The sequence below is a fragment of the Doryrhamphus excisus genome, linkage group LG1 (assembly GCF_037039965.1).
Source record: "Doryrhamphus excisus strain RoL-2023G ecotype Guam linkage group LG1, RoL_Dexc_Guam_v1.1, whole genome shotgun sequence".
In the NCBI taxonomy this organism is placed as follows: domain Eukaryota; kingdom Metazoa; phylum Chordata; class Actinopteri; order Syngnathiformes; family Syngnathidae; genus Doryrhamphus; species Doryrhamphus excisus.
This window is the reverse complement of record NC_136357.1, coordinates 2,761,179-2,781,051: the sequence shown is the minus strand read 5'-3', so window position 1 is coordinate 2,781,051 and position 19,873 is coordinate 2,761,179. Positions and strand designations below refer to the sequence as shown.

The following is a 19,873-nucleotide window of genomic DNA, read 5'->3' as shown; positions in this document are numbered from 1 at the left end:
GTTCAGAAGACTATTGTTTTCTAAAAGATAAAATGAATACTAAAAAAAAATGATATGGATCAATCTGTTTTTCTAAGATGTTTGCGTGGGAGCAGACTTCTTTCAAGCCTCTGCAGCTCATGTACCAAGCAAGCCTCCATTGTTATTGTTGCCGCATTATGAGTTCCTTTTGTCAGTTTGCACTCCCAAAGGGCAATGGCATCTGATAGGCAGCCTCGGGTTATGGCAGTGGGGTATCTTTTTTTATTTTCAAACCATGTAATTATGTAAATAGCTCTTCTTTTTTGGCATTTCTTCAAGTCCAGTCTCCAATTAATTGGTAACATGAGGCACTGACCAGTTTTAAATGACAAGGGAGGGGTCGAGTGGCCTTATTTTATTGGCTGGTGCCTGGTTTTGGGTTAGCGGGCGGGTGGAGCATCTGAATTGGATGAAATTTAATTAAGTCATGGGGCCCCTGACTACACACATGAATAGGCTGCATGCCAGGCTGCTGGTTGTTGGGAATTCAACAGTATGCTTGCACACATACATGCACATACATAACAAAAGCCTCCCTGGGCATTCAAGGTCAGGTAGACAGAGGAAGCATGCAGCAAAAAGCCCTTAAGACTCAGAAAGACAAGCTGAAAGCCCTTCTTTTTTTTGCCTGTTCTATTGATTTTCCCCAAGGAATCGTCAACTGTTTCAGTTTTTATGTCAAGCAATGATAACCAGCTGTTGTCTTCGACAAAGAGCTCCATCCACTCAAACACTACGGCACAAAGAAAATGCAAATGTTCCCCTTTGTGTTCATAGTGTCTTACATTGTGCAACAAAGTTAGTTACCTAAGCGAGAACCTTACACAGAGACCCTGTCGTGTTTAGACATTTTAGGGGTTGCTAAACGCGATACCCCTGAAGTGTAATCCAAATACTTCTACATACGTCTGTAGGTATGTAGCTTTCCAGATGGAAACATGTTCACACTATAGCATAGCAACCTTTAGTTACTATTGTCTGGCCTTTTCTTCTACTTCTTCCTGGCCAAGGTTGCCAACTGTTTGCATGGTTGCCCAGCACCAGAGGCTACACGACTTCATGCTTGGAACAGAAAGTGTCTTCAAGAAGCGAAGCGTAAGCTTTGAACATTGCACAAAACAGTGGATTTGAGCTTTTTATGAGGGAACTGCTTTTATATTTACTACAAAAACTCTTCTTTTTGTTAAATACTTAAATGTTGTTATGGTAAATGTAGAAATCCTCCCCCTGAGGACTCTAAGTAGGTTTCGAATAGAGGATAAGGGAATCTTAAAGAACTAAAACATAGAATGGGAACTAGATTGTTTATTTGTGACAACAATACCTAATACAGACGTCCCGGCTTATCTGCAGTCCCTGTATACCTACAAGTAAGCGGGTCTTATTAGAGCGCAGCTGCAAAAAAGCACCCTTCCTTTCCCTGCCCGGCCTTTTAGACACTCAAGATTGTGTAAGAGGCTGGAGTCCTGGACCAATCAGCTTTCGTCACTGCCCTTGCTTGAACCGCTTCTTTCATGGTGTTTCTGTTTTCGTTTGTTCGCAGGGGCATCAAGGCGTCTGGAATGTTCTGCTTTTCCTTTGTTTTTCCAAAGCAAGCTGTCATATGTGTACCCGATGTTTCCACCTTAACTGTCAGTTGTCACGTTAGTCCTTTTTTTGTGTGGGTGTGTGTATGTTTTTTGTTTTAGCTTTTATCTTTAGCTAGCAAAATTGAGCAAATACCTTGATAAGTAATACAAGTTTAGAGCCGAGTTATCTGCAGTCCCTGTATACCTACAAGTACAAGTACCTACAAGTCTTATTACAGCGCAGCTGCAAAAAAGCACCCTTCCTTTCCCTGCCCGGCCTTTTATACACTCAAGATTGTGTAAGAGGCTGGAGTCCTGGACCAATCAGCTTTCGTCACTGCCCTTGCTTGAACCGCTTGACTATGTGTTTGTTTTAGCTTTCATCTTTAGCAAAATTGAGCAAATACCTTCATAAGTAATACAAGTTTAGAGCCGAGTTATCTGCAGTCCCTGTATACCTACAAGTAAGCGGGTCTTATTACAGCGCAGCTGCAAAAAAAGCACCCTTCCTTTCCCTGCCCGGCCTTTTAGACACTCAAGATTGTGTAAGAGGCTGGAGTCCTGGACCAATCAGCTTTCGTCACTGCCCTTACTTGAACCGCTTGACTATGTGTTTGTTTTAGCTTTTATCTTTAGCTAGCAAAATTGAGCAAATACCTTCATAAGTAATACAAGTTTAGTGCCTCGGCTCTACAGTCCACTTCTTTCCCATACCAACCTCAGAATAGCTCACCTAACTCTCCTTTGAGAGTCCTTCATCAACTCCTACATCCATATTTCTTCTGTCCTCCATCCTCACTTGAATCTTTGTCTCCCCTTACCCCCCAGAAGCTCCTGGTCAGGACTTTGTGACACTGGACTACCGTCTGCGGTACTACCCCAGCATCACCTACGCCGTCATTGGCAGTGCCGTCATCTTCGTGTTGGTTGTAGCATTGTTGGCCTTGGTGCTCCATCACCAGAGGAAGAGGAGCGTTCTGCTGCCCGCTGGTGTAAGAGGATCCATGCACCACCACCACCATCAACCGTTACTCTTATCCCGTTTGGTCATCTTGGATCGAGGCCACATGGATCGCGGTCTTTCTCCTGGTTCCCTTTCCGCACCTGAGGAGTACAGCTCAGCTCCTCAAACAATGCAACTCCTTTCCGAAACCGTGTGTCCTGCTGGGATGGAAAGTCCTCCATCATATTCACAGGCTGTTCTGGATGTCAGGTAAATTCTAAGTGCCTTTTCCACGCCGATGTATGTAGTCAATGTGGCTCAATATTGACGCTTTGTAGTCATAAAGCGACTACATATGTTTACGGTCGAGTGGTTAGCGTGCAGGCCACACAGCTAGGAGACCCGAGTTCAATTCCACTCTCGGGCAACTCTGTGTGGAGTTTCCAGGTTCTCCCCGTGCATGCGTGGGTTTTCTCCGGGTACTCCGGTTTCCTCCCACATTCCAAAAACATGCTAGCTTAATTAGCAACTCCAAATTGTCCATAGGTATGAATGTGAGTGTGAATGGTTGTTTGTCTATATGTGCCCTGTGATTGACTGGCCACCAGTCCAGCGTGTACCCCGCCTCTCGCCCGAAGACAGCTGGGATAGGCTCCAGCACCCCCTCGCGACCCTTGTGAGTATAAGCGGTAAAAAATTTATTAATGAATATTGTTCGACAAGGTAGAGTGAAAAAAGTTGTCCTCTCATTCCGTGTGGAAGTGGTTTTTGACTTCTTTGTCCGTCTGCAGTGATCCCATAGCATACATGTTATTTCCTAGTATTTTCAGACAGCTGGGTTAGGCTCCAGCACCCCCTCACAACCCTTGTGAGGATAAGCGGTAAAAAATGTATTATTAATGAATATTGTTCGACATGGTAAAGTGAAAAAAGTTGTCCTCTCATTTTGTGTGGAAGTGGTTTTTGACTTCTTTGTCCGTCTGCAGTGATCCCGTAGCGTACATGTTATTTCCTAGTATTCCTAGTAATATTTTCAGACAGCTGGGATAGGCTCCAGCACCCCCGCGACCACCAGTCCAGGACGTACCCTGCCTGAATGAATGAATGAGTCCCTATGTCCCTTTTTTAAGCATGATGTCAAATTTAGTTGATTTCAACTGTAATTCTCGATGAAATGGTCACATTCGTCATCTCGTTATCTTTTTTTGTTGTTTTCCAGTCGGCCTCCCTGGTTTGATCTTCCTCCTCCTCCTTACCGCCCAGATCGGGAAGCAGCTTCAGAGGGCGATTTGCCTCATTACGAAAGCCCTCCTCCATCCCCCGCGCTCAGAACTATGTCCTTGAACGCTCAGTCCAGTTCCGATGCGAGACAGGTGTCGGATCCGCTCTAGCCTCTTTGCGGTAGCCAGTTTAATGACTGCAGGATTGCACAAAGCAGCACATTCCACAGTGCAGACCTGCTGTGAGGACACAAGACTGAACAACTGGTATTTTGGCTCCCTCTGCTGGACGTTTTGAAGAGTTGCATTTGCTTTATTTGTGAATGAGTCATCTGGTCCTCCCTGAACAAATGCTACCTATTATCTACTCAAGCAGTGACCACACCCTTTGATTGTATTTAAACAGGAACTTTCCCTAGGAATCGAACTTAATTTATCTACAATTAAAAGAACCCCACAATTTTAGGAACTGTTGCTGATGATGCTGCGTCATCAGTACGTAAATAAACATGCAAAGTACCATATCAGTAAAAGACCATTTACTAAGCCGATTTTGGTTTTAAATGTTTCCGTGGTGCCTTCAAATGCAGCTCCGGAAGGGACATACTGTAGCTACCTGGCAGCAGAATGTGCACAATATTTGTTAGCACGTTGATATAAGTCACATTTGTAATATAGTATTCCATAATGGGATTTTATTTTTTACTGTGTATAAGCTATAAGATACTCAAATAGCATTTTAGCATCTCTGAATTGTTGCCTTATTTGCTGAAGTTTATACATTTTAACAGAAATCCCGAGCTTACTGTGGTAAGAATGTATTAGATGGTACGTGGCGGCATTTTTAGTGGTACTTTAAATTTATACTTTCAGTTGTTATTGTTGTGTGTATGTGTGTACTGTATTTCAGATACAAAATATGAAGTGGACCATCTCAATGTACAGTTAGTTAGCTAGGTTGAGTAATGTTTATTATTATTAACTAGCCTAGTTTAGCCACTATCTTACATTCTTATCATTTCCTGCAAACTGGAAGTTAGTTATATGTTTAATATTTAACATACAGGATGGATTATTATGAAAACTTGTATATGCAATCATGGAAAATACACACAGATGATTCACAGGGTCACACATGATGCTGCCATGCTGGAAGCAATTTTTTTGTCCAATATTTAATATCTAAGTTGTTTTACGTTTGTGGCTTTTGTGGTCATGTAAGTGGGGACCATCTTTAGAGTCTGGACAAGGTCCCTAAGGGTGCATGGGAGTTTGCCAAATCAGTGTACATGTGTTTTTTGGACTTGGAGAAAGCATTTAGTGATATATTTCAAGGAATCCTGCTTCGGCTACTTCATTTTAGAACTGATGGATGGATGGATGGATAGAAGGATGGCGCCCTTTGTCATCTTGTCTAAGTGATCATTTAGACTGATATAGCAAAACAAAGTATTTTTTTCTGTAGCTGTAAATGTGTGTATTATGTATTAAATATGTATATGGGCAAGATTGTCAGTATTGTCAGTTGACAATGTTCCAGTGAAACCAATAATTGAAGGATATGTGTTTTTATGTATGAATGTTTTTTTTTCTTTGTTGTCTTTTTTTGCTTCAGCACATTTAGTTTATTGGTATTAAAAAGAAAAAAAAGGTAATAACAACAAAAAAGTATGTGACATACATAACTATGGGTACTTTTGTTAAAAACACAAATTCAAAAGACTCTATTTGCCTAAAACTGGAAGCATTTCTCAGGACAGTATTTCATGCTTATAATATGTCATATTTTTACAGGACGACAATAAAATTCCATATTTCAGCACTTCAGTTCTGTTTTTGATCTATATTTTTTAAATGTATTTATAGCAACAAGGAACATAATTTATACTATCAGCATGTACAACACGGTGCCACTTAAAGAAACCGAGTTATAAAACTCGATTTGAAGTTATTAAATTACAGTACTATACTTAGATTGGGCCTTGTAGTTTTACCGTTCCACCAACAGAGGTCGGTATTGTAAAGGTAATGGACAAAGCTTTTGGTGGAATTTCTGAAGCAATTTATCCACTTTTCCATGTATGAGGTGTATGTTTACAATATGAATATGTACATGTATACAATATATGTAAACACTATTACTGTTAACGTAAATTAATATATCAGCATTATACTGAATTAATCATTGCAACTTTGAATCCAAACTCAATGCAATCATGGATCCCCGACACCCCCCCCCCCCAAGTATGATCATAATGCCCCCAAAACCCTACCTCTGTCTCACATCATAATAATTAATATATAAAGATAATAGATAATATATAATTTTTTTTTTCAGAACTGACTGTGATAAGTGAATTTCAGTATTAATAATGGAATATTTTCATAGTTATGGCATAAAAAAAACCTGTTTACAATTTTCTACATACAGATTTTAACATTATTATATCCATCTAGACATGCAATAACACCCATAAACTCACCTTTACATTTGTATTACCCAAATAAAACTCCTGCTCTTGTGTGTCACAGTAAATGTGTTCCCCTGGGGGCCTCCATGGTGGGCGGACAGAGAGGAACATTGGAGGTTCAGAGTTGATTTTTAAGCTTGTTGAGAATTATTATTGAGTTATTATGACTGTGCCTGTTTAAACCTGCAATAAATGCCTGATTAGCTGATCATGCCTGGTGCCCGTCTCACCAAACAATTACTGACACCTAGTGGCCAATATGGAGTAATACATTCACCATTAGAATGCTTCTTTGGCCAATATTGTATTTGTAGTTAAGTTCATTTAGGTGTTTCATTTAGCCATTTCTATGCATAAAAATGCTCCATTGAGGCCAATAATAAGTACAATTTGCTAAATATGCAATAATAATAATAATAATAATAGGCAAAATAGCAGTCATTTATTAATGTATACATTTTTGAAAAAGGAAAAACGACTATCATCACTCAACTCAACTCTCCATTCTGGTTCCTCAGGGCTTTTTTTTTTTTTACTCATCTAAAAATCTGATGCAGGAAGCCCATATTTGCTTAGCCACAGCCTTTAAACTACGCAGGTTTTAATTAAAAGCCCGGAGGCCACTTGGCCCACGTCTGTCTCTTCAAGTCACTTTGCACGGCACCTATTAGTTTTCTGGGAATGTCACTATGGAGCAAATAATTAGGGTCCTTTCAGTTATGTCTCACAAGACCCGATCGCACACAGAGCAGCAAAGTATTCCAATAAAATGAGTGTGTAGTACTTTGTTTGGTATTGCATAATGACACAATTTCACTCAACATTTCACCTCTTTGGGTGTCCTTTCTTGCTTATCACTACGACAGCGAGAGAAAACTGATGAGTCCGAGGTTAAGGTGATGCCACAAGTCATGTGTTTACTTGTTGGTAATGGTTTTATTTCATTTGAACATGCATCAGATTACAATTGAATGCATCACATAATCAGTTCACAGTTCCACATGTCCAAAAAGAGTAGGAAGAAGCAAAGCTTATTAAATCCTACCCCTCCATCTGGTACTTTTACAATCAGTAACTGTTACATTTGTTCACTTCCTGCTTTCCTATTTAATTTTATTTAATTTTATTTAATTTAATTTAATTTTATTTTATTTAATTTAATTTAATTTAATTTTATTTTATTTTATTTTATTTTATTTTATTTTATTTTATTTTATTTTATTTTATTTTATTTTATTTTATTTTATTTTATTTTATTTTATTTTTTTAGCCTTATGCGTTGAAGTATTTGTGATTTTAGAAATAAGGAGTTAGTATGTTCTCTGTAGGCGGCATTATGAATTATCCTTACTGGCCTTTTTTGCAGTACATTTTTTATTTTCCTTCACCCTTTCAACGTCGACACCGTCTATTTGTATTTGCTGGTGCGTGTCCCATTCTTTATGATTTTAGTTTTATTTAGGTTCAAGGACAATCTATTATCATCAAACCATCTTTTTAGTGTAATCATTTATTCTCTGACCTTTCTAATGATTTCGTCTGTACTCCCTCCAAACTCAAACTTTTAATATACTTTTTAGATAAATGTAAAATAGTGTGTGTGTGTGTGTGTGTGTTAAATATATGTTCTGGCCACTCGGACAATTTTGTTAACTGCGACCCACAAGTCAAAATATTTGCCCACCCCTGGTTTAAAGTGTGCTCAGACGAATAAAGAGCGTGAATAGAACCGCTTTGTGATTAAGGGTGACAACACCAAACATGTCAACATGTATGTGTTTTGATCTGACAAATCTTAAGCAACTTTGATCAAAGTTAGAATTACCCTGAATTATGTAGAATTAGCCTTTTTTTTGTATGTTGTTTTTCCTGCACCAGACCAGTGTGGCATTGCAATGTTTATGTACGATAAAAGGTACACGTGTCCAAAAGTTCAAGCAAGAAACTCTTTGTTGGTAAATTGTCAATATGGATCTCTGATTGTGATGTGTGGTGCTTGTAAAGCAGGGGTGGGCAAACTACGGCCCGGGGGCCACATACGGCCCACCAATTGTTTGAATCCGGGCCGCCAGTTGCTTTCCACCCTTGGTGTAAAGTGAGTTTGTGACCCACAAGTCAAACTTTTAATATAAAAGTTTGAGTTTGTGGCAACAGAAGAGGTTCTGGTAATGCTGAAAATGATCAAAATAGGTGACGAAACAGGTGAATCCTCATTACGACATAGTCAGTGAAACACTGCCACCAGGATGCAGATATTCATCGGTTGTATTGTATTATATTGTACAGGTCAATCCAGACTGATGTATGCATCCAATTATCTGAAAGTTACAACAATGTCCTGCTTGGGTGGGTTCTGCGTAAAAAGGTACAATAAATGTCGCATTTCCTGTCACGGCTCAGATCAATGGATGGTTCAGGTCTACCGTGAAGTATTGCACAACAACATTAAACATTTTGATTTCATTGGATTGTGCAGGTGTCCCTAATAAAGTGTCCACTGGTGCGCATTTAACCAGACAAGTGGCCCTACTTTTAGTCACCAGTTATCTCAAGGCCAGCGTCTCTCCCACAGGAGCGTGCACACGTACGATCAATTGGCTGTTGAGCCATAACTGCGGTGCTCCGGAGATAAGACCGTGTGTTTTCACATGTAAATGCCGTGAGCGTGGAGGGGAAGGAGGGTGCATTGTCTGTAGGCGGCGGCTCTGAGGGGGCCTGCGAGCAGCTCTGCCGAGGTTTTTTGGCCAGCGTGGCCCTTATCAGATGAAGAGCAGGCCTCTGAAGGAAGGAGGGGTCGGTAAGGGGCGAGGGTTGGGTAGGGTTGAGGGGGCCAAGAAAGAGAATAGAACAGCTGGCAGAGTCACGCGTGCAGCTCCAAAAACATACAGAGCCCAGACATGCTGAGCACGGTGGGAATCTCCACGCCTAAAAGATCCACAAACACACACGGCCTCTTGTGTTATAATCAGACATCGGCCAGCAGGTCTGAGCACATAATCACACATAAAGGACAGCATTTCACAAAAAAAAAAAAAATCACACACACACACAGCCCCCTAAATAACACAATGGGTGGAAGCGATCACTATGATTAACATTGATGCATTTCCAGAAAAGCGTTTTCACACATCGATGGACGCACATTGAGATAAAGTTTCAATGGTTAGCTTGATCGTCGTTCAGAAGTCAATGCTACTATTAAAATTTGGGTCTCCATTTTTAAAATGTTCAATAAGATTTAATAACACATTCTATAAACTTTAATTTTTTGGCAACTACGGTATCGCTACTATGAATGATAATCTAGTAATATGGAAAAGGAAGTATGCAAGAAATTATTGGAACCACACATTAATTACTTAACGCACACCATAAACCTTGCAATTCAAACTACTTTGGAGTCCCCAGCGTCAGTGAGTCAAGTGTGTCATCGAATGTTCCAGGAGCCAAATAAAAATAAAGGCTAATTCAGGGTAATTCTACCTTTGATCAAAGTTACTTAAGATTTGGCAGATCAAAACACATACATGTTGACATGTTTGGTGTCGTCACCCTTAATAACAAAGTGGTTCTATTCACGCTCTTTATTCGTCTGAGCACACTTTAAACCAGGGGTGGGCAAATATTTTGACTTGTGGGTCGCAGTTAACAAAATTGTCCGAGTGGCCAGAACATATATTTAACACACACACACACTATTTTATGCTTATAATTTTCCTTGAATTATTTGTCAAATTTTATCTGTAAAAGTGTTATACAATATTTGGAAAGCAACTGGCAGCCCGGATTCAAACGATTGGTGCGCCGTATGTGGCCCCCGGAATGTAGTTTGCCCACCCCTGCTTTACAAGCACCACCCATCACCATCAGAGATCCATATTGACAATTTACCAACAAAGAGTTTCTTGCTTGAACTTTTGGCCACACGTACCTTTTATCATATATAAACATTGCAATGTCACACTGGTCTGGTGCAGAAAAAACGACATACAAAAAAAAGGCAAATTCTACGTAATTCAGGGTAAATCTACCTTTGATCAAAGTTGCTTAAGATTTGTCAGATCAAAACACATACATGTTGACATGTTTGGTGTTGTCACCCTTAATCACAAAGTGGTTCTATTCACGCTCTTTATTTGTCTGAGCACACTTTACACCAAGGGTGGGCAAATATTTTGACTTGTGGGTCGCAGTTAACAAAATTGTTCGAGTGGCCAAAACATATATTTAATAAAGACACTATTTTATGCTTGTAATTTTCCTCGAATTATAAGTCTAATTTTATCTGTAAAAGTGTTATACTATATTTGGAAAGCAACTGGCGGCCCAGATTCAAACAATTAGTGCGCCGTATGTGGCCCCCGGAATGTAGTTTGCCTACCCCTGCTTTACAAGCACCGCCTGATCACCATCAGAGATCCATATTGACAATTTACCAACAAACAGTTTCTTGTTTGGCCAGGCGTACCTTTTATCGTACATAAACATTGCAATGTCACACTGGTCTGGTGCGGAAAAAAAGGCAAATTCTACGTAATTCAGGGTAATTCTACCTTTGATCAAAGTTACTTAAGATTTGGCAGATCAAAACACATACATGTTGACATGTTTGGTGTTGTCACCCTTAATCACAAAGTGGTTCTATTCATGCTCTTTATTTGTCTGAGCACACTTTACACCAAGGGTGGGCAAATATTTTGACTTGTGGGTCGCAGTTAACAAAATTATCCGAGTGGCCAGAACATATATTTAACACACAAACACACAATTTTATGCTTATAATTTTTCTTGAATTATAAGTCTAATTTTATCTGTAAAATATTTGGAAAGCAACTGGCGGCCCGGATTCAAACGATTAGTGCGCCGTATGTGGCCCCCGGGCCGTAGTTTGCGCACCCCTGCTTTACAAGCACTGCCGATCACCATCAGAGATCCATATTGACAATTTACCAACGAAGAGTTTCTTGCTTGAACTTTTGGCCACGCGTACCTTTTTCATACGTAAACATTGCAATGCCACACTGGTCTGGTGCACGAAAAGCGACACAGAGTATTCCTGTTAAAAATCAAAACTACACAAACCATGGTGCATTTAAGTTCATCGGGATTTAACCTTCCAGTCAATTTAATGTCAAAAATGACAAAAACTAAGTATTGTCTTACGTCCAAGATTTGGATTCAACATTTCCGAAGGGTCAACATACCGATAGATATGTTAAATATATGCATATATGTGGGTAAGTCAGTCGGGAATTAGCAGCTGAAACAGTAACACTTCCCCGCCGAAGAAAAGGGGGGGGGGGGGGGGGTGCCGGCTCTTGTCCTTTGCATTGAGGCCAGTGTTAAACACACAAACTAGCATGCTAATGGGTAATCCCTGAGGAGCAGCCACCTTTGTCACAGCCCTCAGAGGATGTCTCTCTCTGGGCACGAGGTGACAGCCACCAGCCTGCCTGCTACTGGACAGCCAGCATGTTGCCAGATAGTGATCTCACACCTCAGGGATGCCAGCGGGTTGCCAGGCCCTGATTGAGATCTGATGGGCGGAAGATTGACGTTTATGCGTATTTCCTTTTTTTTGTTTTCCTTGTTTGTGCTGCACCAGGAGGTTTGATATCTTCCTCGGTGACAGGAAAGGGAAAGTGTGGCGTAAAGGGGGGGTGCTTTGTCATGCAGCGGGTGGTCTGCATGTGTCCAAAAGAGTCGCAGTTAATTTGACAGAGTACAGTGGGAGACATACTAAACAATCTACAGGATTCCCAATGAGCAACCCCTGTATTGGACTCATTTGTCATGCTATTTACATCACTATATTGACAGTTACTATGGTACCCATTATGTCATTGGATGCTCATATCACCTCGTACTTCGGTACGGGACAAAAAATTACAAAATTAAAAAAAAAAAAAAAAAAACACCTTAAACTGTGTTATAGAAAGCAGGAAGTGAACAAATGTAACAGTTACTGATTGTAAAAGTACCAGATGGAGGGGTAGGATTTAATAAGCTTTGCTTCTTCCTACTCCTTTTGGACATGTGGAACTGTGAAGTGATTATGTGATGCGTTCAATTGTAATCTGATGCATGTTCAAATGAAATAAAACCATTACCAAACCATTACCAATTACCAAATACTGCCAGATATCATTCGTAACTTTCTTGTGGAAAGACCAGAAAAAAAGCTCTTATTTACAAATGCAAATGACAAAAATAAAGACAAAAATAAGACCAAAAAAATCTTAAACTATATTAGGAAAGCAGGAAGTGAACAAATGTAACAGTTACTGATTGTAAAAGTACCAGATGGAGGGGTAGGATTTAATAAGCTTTGCTACTTCCTACTCCTTTTGGACATGTGGAACTGTGAACTGATTATGTGATGCATTCAATTGTAATCTGATGCATGTTCAAATGAAATAAAACCATTACCATTACCATTACCAAATACTGCCAGATATCATTCCTAACTTTCTTGTGGAAAGATCAAGAAAAAAGCTCTTATTTACAAATGCAAATGAAAAATAAAGACAAAAATAAGAAAAAAAACTTTAACTATATTAGGAAAGCAGGAAGTGAACAAATGTTGAAGTGAACAAATTATGTGATGCACTCAATTGTAATCTGATGCATGTTCAAATGAAATAAAACCATTACCATTACCATTTTTTGGGTAATTTCTGATGACCAAATAAATCCGTATTGAAGGGGTGTCAGGAAGCTGAATGGGGCTAAGGAGAGTTCCTGCAGAGACGGCTACTTGTGCTTGTATTTCTATGGATTAGGACATTCCAGGCCGCAAGGTGGACTCCAGGAGACGGAAGCAAGTCGATTAGTCGGCTGTCACCGAGTAGCAGGGAGGAAATTCCACAGTGCAAGGTGCAATCAGGAAAACCAGCGGATGAGGGTTAATCACTTGAATACTCTATTCCAGTATATATTCCTCATTGTGAACTGGGATATGTTACAATAACATGAGCAGCATGTGTGGGTGATGATTATTTTAAACAATGCATCCAGCCCTGGTTTTATACTGTCTGGGATGAAAAATGGTGGCCTCGTCTTTGCTCCGTACACGCATCCGTCTCCCCCCCCCCCAGAGAACTGAGTCCCATTTTCAGCAACACACAAACATGAGCGCAGATCTGCTTGTGGTCGACCTTTTTGCAGGTTATCAAAAGTTGTATACCTCTTATCATCAATCAATAGACAGTACCCATTATTTCCTCTCACGTCTAAACAAAACACACACACCATGAAGCCAGACCCCCCCCCCCACTTGCTTGGTCCCAGTCCGCCCACTACCCAAGGCCACCCCATGCCTCGCACGCTCCTCTCAGACAGGCGGCACGACACCGGACCCCCACTCACCATTTTCTCCATAGCCAACCCCCACTTTAACGCTTGTCCAAAGCCCCCACTTCCATCCATCATATTTGCCCCCTGGCCTCCATCGCATCCCCACAAAAGCAGCTAAGTCAAAGAAAAGAAAAGAGGGTAAAAAAAAAAAAAGGGGAGAAGAATACAGCCGCTACCATGCAGAACCGTGCTGGCCCGAGGACCATCTTTTGTCCTGAGCCCTGCCTCTCCTCGCTTGGTCTTTGCCTGCAAACACACCCTCTTCTTGGGGGGAACAACAGCACAGAGGCCTGGGGGATGGAACCAGGGTGTGATGCGATCTAAAGCAGAATAGTGTGTCCCCCTCGTTGGCCCCCTGGTCACCAGCAGACCCTATGTGTTGAGCTGTCAAACAGAGCCGCCCTCGCCCTCCCCTCCACGGCGTCCACGGGCACTCATTCTGGGAGGGGGCACCAAACCCTGAGTCAGGGGCCCTTAAGCAGAAACACCCTGTGCTCTTATACCACTGAAGTGGAACTGTAAAACTCAGGTGAGGCGAAGCAGGGGGGGGGGGCACATCTGCAGCAGATTTGCATCATTTGACATCACAGACACCTGCGACTTTTCTCTTCGATGTGCATTCAAGTGGAAGTGGATTCTTTGACCGAGCGCTCAAAGGCTAGCAAGAGAAAGTGCGTCTTAAAGCAAAATCTGATTGACATTAAGAAAGTTGAGATTGAAAAAGCAATGGGATCTGTTAAGTGCAAACAAAAGCCGTCGTTGGGAAACCTCTCTTTGTTGCACAAGGAAGAGAGGAAAAGTCCCCACTCGGTCAAGTTGACACCCACTGCCGAGGAACAGCCTCCCAGTGTTGGTCACGGATGTTAGTGTTCGTCCTGCAGCTGTGGGAGAGCAATTGGGAGTGACAGGAAAAGGACAGAAACAATAAATAAAAGTATGAAAAGTGCTTGATGATGCAGAAGATCGGGTAAAAGAACATCCAACGTTTAACTCAAAGGCCAACTACATCGTTCTGATCCTTTGTGGCGTTGGACCGACTTTAATGACTTTGACTGTGGCGTTCTTCCTCTTATATCAAACTGTGATCTTATATCACAGTTGCACTGATTCTTTAGTATTACTGCTTATTGGGTTAGGGTTAGGGAGAATATTTATCAATAACTAATTAATAACTAATAATAGTAATTATTAATTATAGTAATTACAGTAATGAATAATAATTATAGTAATAACTAATAACTTAGTTATTACTGTCGCTTTCAGAGGAACCAAAAATTTAAAAATAAAAAAAAACACCTTAAACTGTATTACAGAAAGCAGGAAGCGAACAAATGTAACAGTTACTGATTGTAAAAATACCAGATGGAGGGGCTGGATTTAATAAGCTTTGCTTCTTCCTACTCCTTTTGGACATGTGGAACTGTGAACTGATTATGTGATGCATTCAATTGTAATCTGATGCATGTTCAAATGAAATAAAACCATTACCAAATACTGCCAGATATCATTCCTAACTTTCTTGTGGAAAGACCAGAAAATATCAATCAATAACTAATTAATAACTAATAATAGTAATTATTAGTAATTATAGTAATGAATAATAATTATAGTAATAACTAATAACTTAGTCATTACTGTCGCTTTCAGAGGAACTGATCCTTTAACATGCTCAAGGATGAGCATATTTGATTTATTTCAGCGAACCTTTAAGTTATTTTCTTTACTTTAAATCAGGGATTGGCAAACTACAGCCCGGGGGCCACATGCGGCCCGCAAAGCGTTTGAATCCGGTCCGCCAGTTGCTTCCAAAGTATTTAAACCTTTAACGTACAAGCTGGTTGATGTTTAAAATGCTCCTGGAAAGAATGGGACACGAGTGGTTAGCATGCAGGTCTCACAGCTCGGAGACCCGAGTTCAATTCCACCCTCGGTCATCTCTGTGTGGAGTTTGCATGTTCTCCCCGTGCATGCGTGGGTTTTCTCCGGGTACTCCGATTACCTCCCACATTCCAAAAACATGCTAGGTTAATTAGCGACTCCAAATTGTCCATAGGTATGAATGTGAGTGTGAATGGTTGTTTGTCTATATGTGCCCTGTGATTGGCTGGCGACCAGTCCAGGGTGTACCCCACCTCTCAGTGGAAGACAGCTGGAATAGAAAAATGTATTAATGAATATTGTTCAACATGGTAGAGTGAAAAAAGTTGTCCTCTCATTCTGTGTGGAAGTGGTTTTTGGCTTCTTTGTCCTTCTGCATTTCCTAGTGTTCCTAGTAGTATCTTCTTTATTTGAAGATGCTGGACACGTGATGTCAGAAATAAGATAATAGCTGGACCAAATGTAGAACCGTGACTGGCTACGTTCCAGCTCTATTCACCCTGATAACAATAGCATGTAGAGGCTGCAAAAAAGCCAGTCAATGCGAGTCCCTGGTGTGTGTTTAAACATGGAAAGCTGTGTCCTGTCCTCGGCAGCACAGATTGTGATTTTCTCAGGTGAACAACACCATGCAGAGCGTTGCATCTTCAAGCTCATTAAAGAGCATTCGGAGCCATTAGAAAGCATTCAACACAGTGTGCATACCCCCAGACTCCAGTGTCAGGGCACAGAGCCATGCCCGAAGGCCCCGGGGTGGGGACCTATGCTCAAAAGGGCTCAGGGAACTCAGCAGAAGGAGCTGATCCTTTTTTTATTCTTCTGTGAGCAATGTGTGGGTAGAGAAGCCGATGTGTGTGTGTGTGTGTGTGTGTGTGTGCAACAGCTTGCTAGGTTCCCTTGCCTGAGGAATTCAAACGTTCCTTGAACTGTTGAATGGAATGACGGATGACTTTGAAGTGAAAAACAGTTAATTTTTTTTTTTTTACTATTTATTTCTGTTGGGTCGCCCACACATATGTCGGGCTATTGAGCGTAATCCATGAATCCATGATGACATAATGCTGGAAGGTTGTGATGACAGATGAGCAAACACAAACATTCCCCCTTGTGGACAGCAGCCAGACCCTCCAGCATCAGCCGGCTATTGATTCCGCTGACTATAAAGTCGCACCGCAAACCACTGTGATGCCATTCACTTCTGCATGTTGCTAGGTAGAGTGCACCAACCCATGGTATATTAACGTGTGTGTGTGTGTGTGTGTGTGTGTGTGTGAGACCGAGAGAGAGCAAAACAAGCTTGCAGCGTCGTCTCCTGATGGCTTGATTGTTATAAATGTGAGTCATGTCAGCACAGGGACCCCAAGCCATCTGTGATAGTCACACACGCTCACAAAAGACAATTATAATGCATATTCTATTTCTGGAATTGATTGCTCATTTTATGTGTTGCTCAGCATTTCTTATTCATAAATTCCGCATTTGTAATTATGATCGTAAACATGCAACACATCTGACATGTTTACTTCTGTACATACTTCTGACTTCATCACGTGTCCAGCATCTTCAAATAAAGAAAATACTACTAGGAAGACTAGGAAACAACATGTATGCTACAGGATCACTGCAGATGTACAAAAAAGTCAAAAACCACTTCCACACGGAATGAGAGGACAACTTTTTTCACTCTACCATGTTGAACAATAATAATTAATATTTTTTACCGCTTATCCTCACAAGGGTCGCAGTGGGGTGCTGGAGTCTATCCCAGTTGTCTTCGGGAGAGAGGCGGGGTACACCCTGGACTGGTCGCCAGCCAATCACAGGGCACATATGTAGTCATAGCTATGGATACGGCTATTATTTTTATTCATTCATTCATTTTCTACCGCTTATCCTCACAAGGGTTGCGGGGGTGCTGGAGCCTATCCCAGCTGTCTTTGGGCGAGGTGGACTGGTGGCCAGCCAATCACAGGACATCCTCACATTCATTCAGGGACACTGAATCACCAACGTGTATCGCCCTTTGTTTGTTTGGACACTGTGCGAAATGACACAGCACAGAGCAAATGGTCTAATTTGTTACGTGCAAAATTGTACAAAAACCTACACATTGAGAAATATTCATTCATTTTCTTCCACTTATCCTCACGAGGGGTGCTGGAGCCTATCCCAGCTGTCTTCGGGACAGAGGTGGTGTACACCCTGGACTGGTCACCAGCCAATCACAGGGCATACGTATATAGACAAACAACCATTCACACTCACATTCATACCTATGGACAATTTGTCGCTAATTAACCTAGCATGTTTTTGGAATGTGGGAGGAAACCGGAGTACCCGGAGAAAACTCACAAGAACAGGCAAACTCCACACAGAGATAGCCAAGGGTGGAATTGAACTCAGGTCTCCTAGCTGTGAGGCCAGTGTGCCAACCACTCGTCCACCGTGCAGCCAAAATGATAATGGACCTCATACAGTACATGTGTTGTGGCTGCAAAGTTCTATTCATTCGATGCTAGCATCCTGTCTAAGGTTCAGGTCAACGAGGAGGCTCCAATGCATGTGTGGAGTTTGGTGGTGTAATGTGTCATTGATAACAAGCTACGTTTTAGTGCTGAATAAGATGTTCTGTGGTATGTAGAGGATAGACCTCGACTTATTTTCGGGCTCCCAAACATATGATTTATGTCTTCTTTGTTGCAATAAATCAGACGGTTCCCTCTGGTGAGGAGAGCAGCAATAGTCAAATATTTTTAGACCCATACGGTGCTGGATTTATTTGTCTTACTACGTTCTACTGCATCTGTGAATCATGTTCTGGCATCACCGGTAGATTAGTAGCTGAGTGTCTGAGACCGGATGTATGAAAGTGCCTCCAAAAGTCAGTGTATTTAGTTTAAGTACACAAATACACATACTTACAAAAATATCCGTCCACATCAAAACTCATATTTGGTCGTTGTTAAACTCTATTTCAGTACACGGCACATATCAGTGGTTTCTTGTGCAAAGTTCTACTTATACTACTAAAATATCCATATATCTATTTGCTATACTACATCTGTACTCTACACAGATGAGCTGGAACCTACCCCAGCTGACTATATGTACACCATAGGCTGCTTATAGCATTGACAAACAACCATTCAGTGAGAGAGATGACCAAGCAGAGGTTCGATTCCGGGTCTTCCTGACTGTGTGTTAGCCAACATGCTAACCACTCAGACACAGTGCGGAAATTTTGGTTAAGTGGCGACTCCAAATTGTCCGGTCCAGGGTGTATCCCGCCTCTTGTCCGAAGTCAGCTGATCTCTGTGTATGGGTTTTGTCCGGGTATTCCAGTTTCCTCCCACATTCCAAAACACATGCATGCTAAGCTAACCGGTGACTGTCCATGGTTATGAATCTGAGTGTGAATGGTTGTTTGTCGATATGTGCCTTGCGACTGACTGACTGGCGACCAGTTCGAAGTGTACCCTGCCTCTCACCCAAAGTCAGCTGGGATAGGCTCCAGCATGCCCATGAATCTAGTGAGGATAAGCGGCACAGAATTTGGTTCTGCTCAAAATACTTAGCAATGCATGCTAGCATATATACGTATATATATATATAATACAGGTAGACAAATTGTTATTGATGGCGGCCATGTTTTTCAACCAGCATTGCTCAACTTTTCCAGACATGTTCTTATCAGCTGAAGTTACTGAGGTTGTTTTGTCGGGCGAATTGAGTTGTGTGAGAAATTTCAAGTCAAACCGACTAATAGGGTCAAACCGATTGGTTCCAGGTTTGCCCAAGTCAACTGGAATAGGCTCCAGCTTACCCGTGGCCTTGACTAGGATAAGCTTATGTTTTCTTGAGTTGGGTGCAAGAGGAACATTCGAAAACTGGAGTTTTAGCAATGGTAATGGTAATGGTAATGGTTGTATTTCATTTGAACATGCATCAGATTACAATTGAATGCATCCCATAATCAGTTCACAGTTCCACATGTCCAAAAGGAGTAGGAAGAAGCAAAGCTTATTAAATCCTACCCCTCCATCTGGTACTTTTACAATTAGTAACTGTTACATTTGTTCACTTCCTGCTTTCCTATTATAGTTTCATTTTTTTTTCTTTTATTTTTTGTCACGTACCAAAGTACAAGGTGATATGACCATCCAATTACATAATGGGTACCATTGTACTTACTCAATCCATTCCATAGTTTGATTCCACATACTGAAATGCTATGGCTTTTTAACGTAGTCCTAGCATAGAAGTGTTTCAAATGTACTTCTTCCCTGAGATCATATTTCTCCTCTCTTGTAGAGAAGTATTGGATGACATTTTTAGCTAATTGGTTTATTTTTAGCCTTATGCATTATTTTAGCTGTTTGAAGATGAACTATATCAGCAAGTTGAAGTATTTGTAAT

General features: G+C 41.1%; 1 protein-coding gene across 2 annotated transcripts in view; it reads left to right on the top strand.

Moving 5' to 3' along the window:
* Window positions 1-5,579, top strand: part of ldlrad3 (low density lipoprotein receptor class A domain containing 3) — a 54,837-nt gene extending 49,258 nt beyond the window's left edge. Inside the window, exons 5-6 of one of the 2 annotated variants that reach the window (XM_078793751.1) lie at window positions 2,421-2,802; window positions 3,752-5,579. In XM_078793751.1, coding sequence (XP_078649877.1) covers window positions 2,421-2,802; window positions 3,752-3,923 — 554 coding nt within the window. In that variant the 3' untranslated portion in view covers window positions 3,924-5,579. Of the gene's footprint in view, window positions 1-2,417; window positions 2,803-3,751 lie in introns of both variants that reach the window. The other variant, XM_058076016.2, reaches the window with a different exon arrangement.
* The last annotated feature ends 14,294 nt before the right edge of the window (window positions 5,580-19,873 follow it).